Below are 11,058 nucleotides of genomic sequence, written 5' to 3'. Positions count from 1 at the left end.
CTTACTATACTATGACATTTTTATGACTTTTTATGCCTTACTATACTATGACTTTCTATGACTTTTTATGACTTACTATACTATGTTGGTTTTATGACTTTTTATGCCTTACTATATCATGACTTTTTATGCCTTACTATACTATGACTTTTTATGCCTTACTATACTATGACGTTTTTCTTCACTTTTTCTGCCTTACTATACTATGTTGTTTTTATGACTTTTTATGCCTTACTATACTGTGACTTTTTATGCCTTACTATACTATGATTTTTTTCTTCACTTTTTCTGCCTTACTATACTATGACTTTTTATGATTTTTTATGACTTACTATACTATGTTGTTTTTATGAATTTTTATGCCTTACTATACTATGACTTTTTATGACTTACTATACTATGACTTTTTATGACTTACTATACTATGTTGTTTTTATGACTTTTTATGCCTTACTATACTATGGCGTTTTTATGACTTACTATACTATGACATTTTTATGACTTTTTATGCCTTACTATACTATGACGTTTTTCTTCACTTTTTATGCCTTACTATATCATGACTTTTTATGCCTTACTATACTATGACTTTTTATGCCTTACTATACTATGACGTTTTTATGACCTTTTATGCCTTACTATACTATGACGTTTTTATGACTTTTTATGCCTTACTATACTATGACATTTTTATGACTTTTTATGCCTTACTATACTATGACGTTTTTCTTCACTTTTTATGCCTTACTATACTATGACTTTTTATGACTTACTATACTATGTTGTTTTCATGACTTTTTATGCCTTACTATACTATGTTGTTTTCATGACTTTTTATGCCTTACTATACTATGACGTTTTTATGACTTTTTATGCCTTACTATACTATGTCGTTTTTATGAGTTTTTATGCTTTACTATACTATGACTTTTTATGCCTTACTATACTATGATCTTTTTATGACTTTTTATGCCTTACTATACTATGTCGTTTTTATGACTTTTTATGCCTTACTATACTATGACTTTTTATGCCTTTTTATGCCTCGCTATACTATGACTTTTCATGCTTCACTATACTATGACGTTTTTATGACTTTTTATGCCTTACTATACTATTTCGTTTTCATCACTTTTTATGCCTTACTATACCATGACGTTTTATGCCTTACTATACTATGTTTTATGCATTACTATATTATTTCATTCTTATGACTTTTTATGCCCTACTATACTATGACGTTTTTGTGACTTTGTATGCCTTACTATACTGATTTTTATTTCACTTTTCATGCCTTACTGAAATGACGTTTTTTTCACTTTCTATGCCTTACTACACTATGACGTTATTTTTTTTCAATGCTTTACTACACTATGATGTTTTTTTCACTTTTTATGCCTTACTATAGTACAATTTTTTTTTTCGTATATGCCTTACTATAGTATCACATTTCTTAAAAATTTTATGCCTTACTATCCTATGACATCTTTTGACGTTTTATGCCTTACCATACTGTGATGTTTTTTGAAATGTTATGCCTTACTATACTCTTATATATTTTGACATTTTATTTAATATACTATGACATTTTTTGAAATTTCATGCCTTCAAATCTTCAGGTCACAGCTGACAGGTCAAATCCTTGTGGTTGTTAATGAAGCCATCAGATATAATCAAACCACTCAGATTTCACGACAATCTCATCACTACTCTTTAATACCTTGAAAATTTCAGATGAAATAAAATGAACTGACACAATTAAAATTCATTTTATTACAGGAAAGTGCTTTTGATAGTTGTTGTTGTTGTTGTTGTAGTTATGTTCCAGAGTTACTGTAGAGCTGTGGTGATATTTACATTTTTACTGATAAAGTGCATTAAGAAAATTAAAAAACGAAAATACATATAATCTTGACAGATCAGCTCAGTTTTATGTAATTACCCAGCTGACATAATACTCAGACTGATAATTACATTTAATTGCAATGACATTTGATACTCAGTGAAATCTTTAGCATAAAGCGACACAAACATTTGTCCAAAAAACATTTCATCTTCTCATTTTGTCAATTATTTAGTCACATGATGTGATAGTCTCCATAACCTAAAACAAGACAAAAAAAAAGAGAAATCTGGCAGCTAAGTGTCTCTTGTAAAATCAGCTTGTTTAAGACATATTTTAAAGACATGATGATGAAAAATGTTAAACTGAACGACAGCATCTGACATCAGTGAAGAAAACAGGTTGAACTAAAGAAAGTAAAAGCTGCCACTGAGGTCTCTCCTTGTTTGGAGTCTGAGGGTATACATTACATATATTGAAACTAGAAAGTTATTATATATGTATTAATGAAGTTAATGTACCAATCAAAACATTTTATTTTTTTCATTTTGTGTTAAAATGTTAAATTAGCACTAATATGCAGTAGATAAACATTTGATAATTGGTTTTTAACAGTATAATGTAGTTGTAAGATCTAAGTGTTAATATATTTGTCAACAACTCACAACAGATCATGAATGACAACACAGTAAAACACAATTGTTATTTGTTGTAAAATTGTTGTCAAATACTGAATATTAATAAACAAGATCTGCTTGTAACTACATTACTGCTTAGAAATGCTAAACTGGGAGACATCAAGTAGCGTGTTGCTTTTTTAAAATATAATAAAATAAAAACCTTTTTTATGATAAATTTTAGATTTAAATTGCAAAATAAATTCAGAAGGAAATTCTGATTTTTTCCCTCCCACCATTTACTGATGTGGCCTTTGTCAGTATCTGTATGTTCATATCATCAGCAGTAGATTTTAAGTTACTTAGTGGATTTTTTGTAGCTACAGAGGAATGTTTTTATCAATGAGTCCAATTGTTTGAAGAACAAAGCCAATAAAGATAAATTTTAACAATGCTATGTATATAATATATATACACACACACACACACACACATATATATATATTTATATGTGCGTATATTTCAATACAAATTATGAGGAAATAAATACATACAAGTTTGTAAAGCCTCAAGGAAACATACAAACTCTGAATGTGAGCAGAGCTTTTGTTTGTCGACAGTTTAATTTAAAGACGACTCATTATCTTAAATTGTGTCCAACCCACAGTGCAGCAACAGAAGCTCTGATTGGTCAGCTGTGGTAAATTATATTTTAGTGGCACTCTCCACACTCCGTACAGTTTGATTGACAGCTGCCGTGTTCAGATCAGAGAGCAGAAGTGCGGCTTTCATGACCGCCACTGTTTCTGTCTTCTCGACCTCTCACACTGTCGCTGTCCGTCTTCACTGTCCACTCGTCGTCTGTCTCTCTGTCGGTCCTCTGCTGCTTGTCCTCCTCTAACCTCGTCTGTCCCTGTGACACAAACCGCTAGTCAACATTTCCCTTCTGTTTCACTTTCATTTAAACACCTTGAACGTGAACAGATCATGTGGTTTGTTTTTACCTGTGCAGAAGATTCAGAAATCTTCTGACCCCAGTTCCTGAAACAACAGATATATATATATATATATATATATGTATATATTTAAAAACAGATCTCAAGCAGAACTGTGATGAAGAGTCAGGAGTTTCTTTTTAAAGAGGACTCACGTGTAACCTTCAGCTTTTAGGTTAATGTCAAAACTCTCTTTGTCAGAATCCTGATGTTTCTCCTTCACCTTGAACCTGAGAGGTGAAACACATAATGACACTGAAATTCATTCATCCTGATATTTGGGCATTAAAAATATTTAATCCATGTCTTTGAACTTTAACTACAATTTTAATTAACCCTGAAAAAGCTGCTTTGAAATTACAAATAAAAAAGGTTTCAGGACACGTACTGTTAACAAGTAATTTACCTTGTACATGTCATTTTACTGCTGCGTTGAAGAGTATTATTAGTTTTACAGACTTTTAAACATCTAATTACGATCTGTGTAAACTTTATCCAAATATTTTTATTATTATTTCTTCTTTGTTTATTACCATTTTGGTGTAGTCACTTTATTTTTGCAGTTTTTCCTGATTAAATTATCTTAGAGATAAAAATATTAAACACAGACAATTCAATTAATAAAACAAATTCTCAAAGTCAAATTATACATTTTTGATGATAGAAAAATGAGTCATTGTACACATGGTAAAATGATAGAAGATATTATACACCATCAATTTATGTGACTTTTAAAAATTATTCTGATTATTAGTCTCTACCCTGATTGGTTGATTGGTCATTCCTTCTCGTAGGTGGCAGTCACTATAGAATTTTTCTTATTTGTCAAACTCAAACTTTTTCTCTAAAGTAAAAACTTCTGTGTCATTCTTCAAAGTTTGATAAACACGACTCTGATTTTGATCGTGACATTTTTTTTTTTAGAATACTGAGATTGATCCCAGATGTTTCTGAAGCAATCACTTAATGAGTCGATCAACCGAAAATGAAATCAGCGTTTTGTCCACCATGGTAACGAGCTGTGAACACAACACTGACACACACTGAATATGATGAACTCGCCGCCTTTGCACCATCACCAGAGAAACGTCACCAGTCTGAAGCTGCTGCTGCTCTCCAGACTCACCTGATAACAAAGGTGACGGCAACGATCAATCCCACGATGCTCAAGGCCAGCAGGACACCCAGAGCGATGACCACGGCGTGGTTGGAGGCGGACTCTTGAGGCTTCAGCTCTACCTTGAAATGAAGCCCCTCCCCAAACACTTTGACCAGCTCGGCGCTCACAGCAGCTGATTGGCTCTGCAGTTTACTGGTGATCACACAGAGGTCAGAGGTCAGGATGGTGCATGATGCTCCAACACAAACAGCAGAATTCAGGTAAAAACACTCAGAGAAACCAAATCCTGCAAGGTTTGGATGGTGGGTCCAGGTGGGCGGGGCTTGGTGACTGCTTTGTTGTGACATCACAAAGTTCCAGAAGTCCTGACGGCTGGTTTTAAGGCTCAGTTTCTGAATACAGGCTGTGTGCATTTCTCTGTGGACTGAGGCTTTGATACTTTCACAGTATTAATATAGAAGCTAGAGCTGATCTATAATCACACTACACATGGACACAGACCTTTACACTGGAGGAGCTTTAACTGTCAACAACATGAAAACTGACAGAAACAACTTGTCTTGAAATTACATTTTATGTTTATTGATCAACTGGCTGACAGAAAATTAATTAACAACAATCCTAGTTATATATTAATTATTATAAAGTATTTTATAAAGTGAGCAAAAAGCCGATCAATTGGTTTTTCCAGCTTCTCTTTTGTGTTTTATATCACAGAAATTTGAATATGAAAAGAGACGTAATTTAAAGACATCCCCCTCAGAACTTTTAAATATTCTGCATTATTGTGTTTATATATGTATATATTCAGTACAAATAAGCACAATGAAATTATGTGTTTATGAAAAGGTAGATTAGGGGAATTTAACATGAAAATCTGGTGCTGGAATTAAATTTTTCAGTCATTTGAAAACAATCAGAGTTAAAAATCAAGCTCTTACTTTACGACTTCCTCAGAGGAAAGGACTTCCTCTCTGTCCGCAGCGATGAAGCTGACCATCGTCCTCACATCCGCTCTCAGTGCTCTGGACTCGGTGGATCCTCCGTTAGAGCTCCACACCTGGATGATCGTCACGGTCCAGCCCAGAGCCGAACCTAAAGACCTGAGAGAGAAAAACAATTACAACCATGAAAACAGGGAGGAATAAATCTCCAAACTAAATGAATAGTGAAATAATAAACTTACTTCTCTAACTCTGGAACTTTCTTCTCCACGATGTTGGCCGGCTGGTTGAGGGAGATGGTCACCATGTTGCCGCTGTTCGCATTTCCCTGGACGGCCACCTGGGGGCAGTAGAGAGGGTGTGTGGTTCATAAGAGTTGTAATTTTATTTTTTTATCTATTTTTATTACGTTCAATGAAAATACCAGTTTAGTTCGTGTTAGTGAACGGCAGAGTACACATGAAGCAGTAAGATAAATAAATACAATTAATAAACTAAAAATAAAAACCTATTTTCAAAATACGATAATTAAATTAATTAATTAATAAATAATTAAATAAATCAGGACATTTACAGTTTTTAGTTTTCACAGTTTTTTACAGTGCAAGATTTAAGGATCTTAATGTATGAAAATGTGTGTTATGATTTAAGGACCTAAACAGAACATGTTCATAAGTAAAATAAATGATTAATTTGAAATGAATTTGAAAACATTTTGCTAGAGTCTTATTAAAGTGACGATATCAGAACAGATCAGGATCAGGATCAGGATCAGGATCAGGATCAGCTTCATGTGATTCGGCTCAGAAAGAAGTAAAACTATTTAATTTGTGTTTAACAGAATAAAACCTGGTGATTTTCTGATCCAGCAGCTGTCGACCGTCATGGATCTTCTTAAAGATTTTGATCCGTTCGAGCAGCTGAAATGTAAATTTTTAATCTCCTAATAAACTTTATTCAATAACAACTTTCCCATGTGAGCTGCTGAAATTTTATTTTTACTTTCTATTTTATTTATTAAAAAAAAAAAAAAAAATCTTCAGGGCTTGGATCTATTTCCTCCAGCCCTCCGCACTCACCTCCACCCTGGCTGTAGCGTGAAGTCCTCGGGGGTCTGTGGCCTTCACCTCCACTGCAGCCGTCTGTCCAGCCAGACCTGCCACTGAGACCACGTAGACCAGACCCGAGGACGGGTCCACGTCAAAGTAAGGACTCTCCGCTGACAGACTGTAGTCCAGCTGACCCTCCTCACCGACGTCAGGGTCTGTCGCCTGGAGGGGGGGGGGGGGTCAAAATATAAACAGATGTTTCATGTTCATTTTTTCTGCTGGAGAGATTTTTCTGCTCATATTATAATGTATAAATCTAATTTTCTGTTTCCAGTTCCTCTGAAATACACATTTGAAGTGATTTCAACTATTAAATCATCACTTCTCATCACACATCACAGGGACTGGTTATCTGTTGGATTCATGTGTTTTCCTCAGTTTGTTAAACTGATTTCTGCAGCTGGGACCAAATCACAGCTGCAGAATTTATCCTGAATTCACCTAAAAGTTGAAGCAGTGCTTTCTGGGACATGTAGTTCACCTCTCTACCTACTTTTTGATCCATTCAACTTTTATTTAAATGGTCTCACTTCAGGAGAACTCTTAAAACACTGAATACACACAAAAATAATGAATTAGAAAACAAACAAACAACACTTAACAACAGTTACATTCAAGAGCGCAGGAGTGTGTGATCACGGCTGTGTTCAGTTTTAATGTGTGTTGCCAAATGTTCCAACATTAATGTTTGTATGCAAGACTTTGAACGTCAGTGTGTCACATTATGATGATGGGACCGGAGTAATAAACTGCCGTAAATAAAAGGTCACGTGTCACTGTGAGAGACGCCCAGCAAACCTGGCGTTGGAATAACTGTCAACAACTGGATCTATGGGGTTTTAGAGTGGAGGCGTGTCTATCAGTGACATCATCATAATCCAGGACAGACAAGTCATCAGCTTCCTGCTGATCAGAGGAAGATTATCTCTGTTTCTGTACAAATATCCATTTTTAATCGTAGCTCGGTGACAGGTGTGTAAATGTGAAATGCGAGACTGGTACTATGCAAACCTGTGACCTCAGTATCTCTGGCTCTGGAGAAAAATATGTATTTATTCTTGTTTGATTTCAAAATTTCAAATTAAAAGCAGATTAAGTTCTGGGAGAATTGGTCTGAAGAAGTTTTCGGTGCTGTTGCTCCTCGGCAGAGACTCATGGGAAACGTTGGAAACGTTCAGTGAGTGTTCAGATAAACTGTCTCTGACGATGTGACGAGTTTCACTGCTGCTCACGCACACATTAACCACATCACAGTCTGCTGCATGTGTGTCAGGTCAAAGTACACAACCACTGTTTATCACTGCCTCAGTAACTGAGCCTTCACACAACACAGAGGAGATAAAAAAGCCTGAAGTTCAAGAGTGTTTCTCCAAACTGTCACGACGTTTCCCGACTAACGGAAACTGATGGAAGCTGATATATGTGCGTGTGTGTGTGTGCGTGTGTGTGTTTGTGTGTGTGAGTGTTGTTTACGTTGACGCGGGTGACGGAGGTTTTATAGGGAGCGATGCTGAAGACGGAGGCTTTATAAACCTCAGGGTGAAACTGTGGAGACTCGTTCACGTCCTCCACCTGAACTCTGACCTGAGGAAAGGACAGAAAAAGAAAAACAGGTGAAGATACTGAAGAGGATGAGTTTTATATAATCTATATATCATGTGTTCTTCTCTTTGTTTCTCAGCAGGATGACTAAAGAGACTGCGAACAGATATCAATGAGAAAAACAAACTAATGACGAAGCTATCAATCAATCAATCCAATGTTTCTATAGCACTTTTCATACAGGTTCGTGCAGTTCAAAGTGCTTCACAGATGAAAGATGAGCTAAAAAGAAAAAAGGACAAATCCAAGTAAGAAATCTGACAATGAGATTCAATAAAATAGATTTAAAGAGATAAATTAAATAAAAATTGCATAATATTCAAAAGGTTTCACTGTTGTTAAAGCAAAGATTTCTTTTTCTCAAACAAGGTTTTAGCTTTGGTTAAAATCTGAACAATATCGCCCCATAAAATACTTTAATATTAGATAAATATCCACTAAACTAACCCTCAACTAAACTAACCCTAACCCTATCAGATCAAGGCTGATAACTTTTTATATTCCTGATGAGCAACTTTCACTCAAAGGACACGGAACGTAACCAGTTCCCATCAATACGTCAATACACACTCTGTCTGCAAGTTGCACCTCTGCTTTTTCATCCACTGGAAGGACATTAAGTGATTTACTGGAGATGCTCGACAGACCCCAGAGTACAGAAGCATTAAGAACTGAAATTCAAACTGTATTTCTAACAGGTCGTACCACTGCGGTGGCCGTCGTAGGGGGGGACCTTGTGTCCACGGCCTCCACGTCCAGGATGTACCACTCCTGCTTTTCCTTGTCCAGCTGCGTCTTGGTCACAATGGCTCCGCTGGCGTTGACGGAGAACAGGTCCATGTGTGTCTTCAGCGCGTAGGCGACATCGTAAAGGTCACTTCCTGACGAGGCCCAGACCCTCCCCACTGCGACCCCCGCCGCCTGGTTTTCAGGGAGGCTGAAGTTGTAAGAGGAGCTCCGGAAAGCGACGCCCTCCACCAGACTGACGAGACGCAGATTCACCACGACAGGAACTGCAGGAAGACGCAACACACTTACTCTCTACAGCACATATTTTATATCTTGTATATTATTATTATTATATATATTATATTTTATAATTGCCCTGTTTAAATGATATTCAATCATATGTGATTTTCATTTATTATAGTCACATTATAAATAGTCTAATTTAAATTTCAGACAGATCACTGTGAAGTTGCTGTGAAGTCATATATTGAGTGTGTTCATTTTATTCTACTTTAAACTTCTACTCCAAAACATTTCACTGCATTTATCCGACAGGTGTAGTTTCTACAGAGGCCAAGACTGTAAATACAAACCGCTTACGTGTTACTGCATCAACAATGATAGTATAATACAGTTGTAAATAATAATAACACATTTTTACTTATGATGCTTTAAACATAATTTCATAAAATGTCTCTAGTTTTAGTGAAATCTTATTTAATTCAGGACTGTAATATGATATTCTGATGTTGTTCTCTTGCTACTTAGATGAATCTGACGACTTCTTCCTCCACATCATTTTTGAAATCTTACAATACTGATTAAATTATTTAATAAATGATGCTGCCCTTGATGTTGCATCACAACCCACATGTCAAAGTGAAAGTGCTGCTTCAGTTACTAACACACAGGCAACATGGAGACTTGTACGTTACTAACGTCGAGCCAAACTACATGGCCCTCAGACTGACCTGTAGAGTTCAGAGGAGGCCGACCGTGGTCTTTGGCCATGGCTGTCAGCTTCAGTGTTGTGTCCTCTGTGACATCAGCGAGGTCAGAGGTCAAGGTCACTGCCCCGGTCTCGCTGTTTAAGGCCAAATGTGGAGAACTTCCTTCTGAGAAACTGCAACGACAGAGAGCAAACAACAAATTCAACATTTAAACAGGGTAAGATACTAAACAAATATAATATGTGAAAATCACATCAGACCAAACAATAACAATAAACTGTTATATAATCAATTAGAAAATCCCATGTTTTAATTAACTTGTGTGCAGAAGTAAACACAAGATAACTGGTCTGTTGTGCTGGCTCTCCACATTTGTGTCTACAAATGAATCAAAACCTGGGAACAAATGAATCAAAACGAGGGAACAAATGAATCAAAACATGGGAACAAATGAATCAAAACGAGGGAACAAATGAATCAAAACAGAACAAATGAATCAAAACGAGGGAACAAATGAATCAAAATGTGGGAACAAATGAATCAAAAAGAGCGAAAGAATTCATTAAAACGAGGAAACAAATGAATCAAAACATGGGAACAAATTGTATTTCGTTCAAGAGTTCAAATTTGTAAAACATGGCCTCGATATAAATCTTCTCAATGACCGCTCCAGGGCTCCATAGAAATTTAACAACACCAGAATATCTTGATTAAGAGTCAGTTAAATCAGAAATTCTTAAGAGACACAAATTAGTGCAGAAATGTAAAAAATTCACTGTAACTCTCACAAGTTTTTACCAAATTTTACCAAAGTGTTGGAACCGGGCTGTGTGAATGATTGTACAGTCAGCTGATCTGATCTGAACTCGCCTGTAGGCGATGAGCGAGTTGTCCCCGGCGTCTCCGTCGGTGGCGGACAGCGTCAGCAGCAGCTTCCCCTCCTCCGCGTCTTTCAGCAGGACGCTGCTGACGTAGCTGCTGGAGCTGAACTCGGGTCTGTTGTCGTTGATGTCGGTGAGGCTCACTCTGACGGTGGTGATGTTCTGGTGCACAACGGTTAGTTTAATAAAGACATTTAATCTACATTCTCGACGTATATTATGCTGTTGAAAGGTTTGTTATTTCAAAATGTTTTCTTTATTTCTTTCT

At 36.1% G+C, this 11,058-nt stretch overlaps 1 protein-coding gene across 2 annotated transcripts; it reads right to left on the bottom strand.

Annotated features, from left to right (window-relative positions):
- Positions 1-1,749: 1,749 nt before the first annotated feature.
- On the bottom strand, positions 1,750-10,093 carry LOC111238258 (cadherin-23-like). Of its 2 annotated transcripts, XM_022767688.1 has the most exons (10): positions 9,931-10,093; positions 8,936-9,243; positions 8,102-8,212; positions 6,599-6,790; positions 5,762-5,859; positions 5,517-5,678; positions 4,582-4,767; positions 3,611-3,685; positions 3,465-3,501; positions 1,750-3,373 (listed from the first exon to the last, which is right to left on the bottom strand). In XM_022767688.1, exons 1-10 carry the CDS (start codon positions 9,968-9,970, stop codon positions 3,227-3,229), a joined length of 1,356 nt encoding a protein of 451 aa, XP_022623409.1. In that variant the 5' UTR covers positions 9,971-10,093; the 3' UTR covers positions 1,750-3,226. The 2 variants fall into 2 exon arrangements, with proteins under 2 accessions (XP_022623409.1, XP_022623410.1); XM_022767689.1 differs by lacking the exon at positions 3,465-3,501 and having other exon boundaries at positions 3,267-3,373.
- Positions 10,094-11,058: the final 965 nt, after the last annotated feature.

The sequence above is a fragment of the Seriola dumerili genome, unplaced genomic scaffold, assembly GCF_002260705.1.
Source record: "Seriola dumerili isolate Sdu_G_001 unplaced genomic scaffold, Sdu_1.0 BDQW01001246.1, whole genome shotgun sequence".
NCBI classification, from domain to species: Eukaryota; Metazoa; Chordata; class Actinopteri; order Carangiformes; family Carangidae; genus Seriola; species Seriola dumerili.
The sequence above is the reverse complement of the archived record's forward strand: the minus strand, read 5'-3'. Positions and strand labels throughout refer to the sequence as shown.

Coding starts and splice junctions, on each gene's coding strand:
- LOC111238258 (XM_022767688.1), bottom strand. CDS start 9,970: ATGGCCAAAGACCACGGTCGGCCTCCTCTGAACTCTACAG. Junction 4,768..5,516: donor TCCTCTGAGGAAGTCGTAAA/GTAAGAGCTTGA, acceptor TGTGATCACCAG/TAAACTGCAGAGCCAATCAG. Junction 3,374..3,464: donor TTTCTGAATCTTCTGCACAG/GTAAAAACAAAC, acceptor TTTGTGTCACAG/GGACAGACGAGGTTAGAGGA.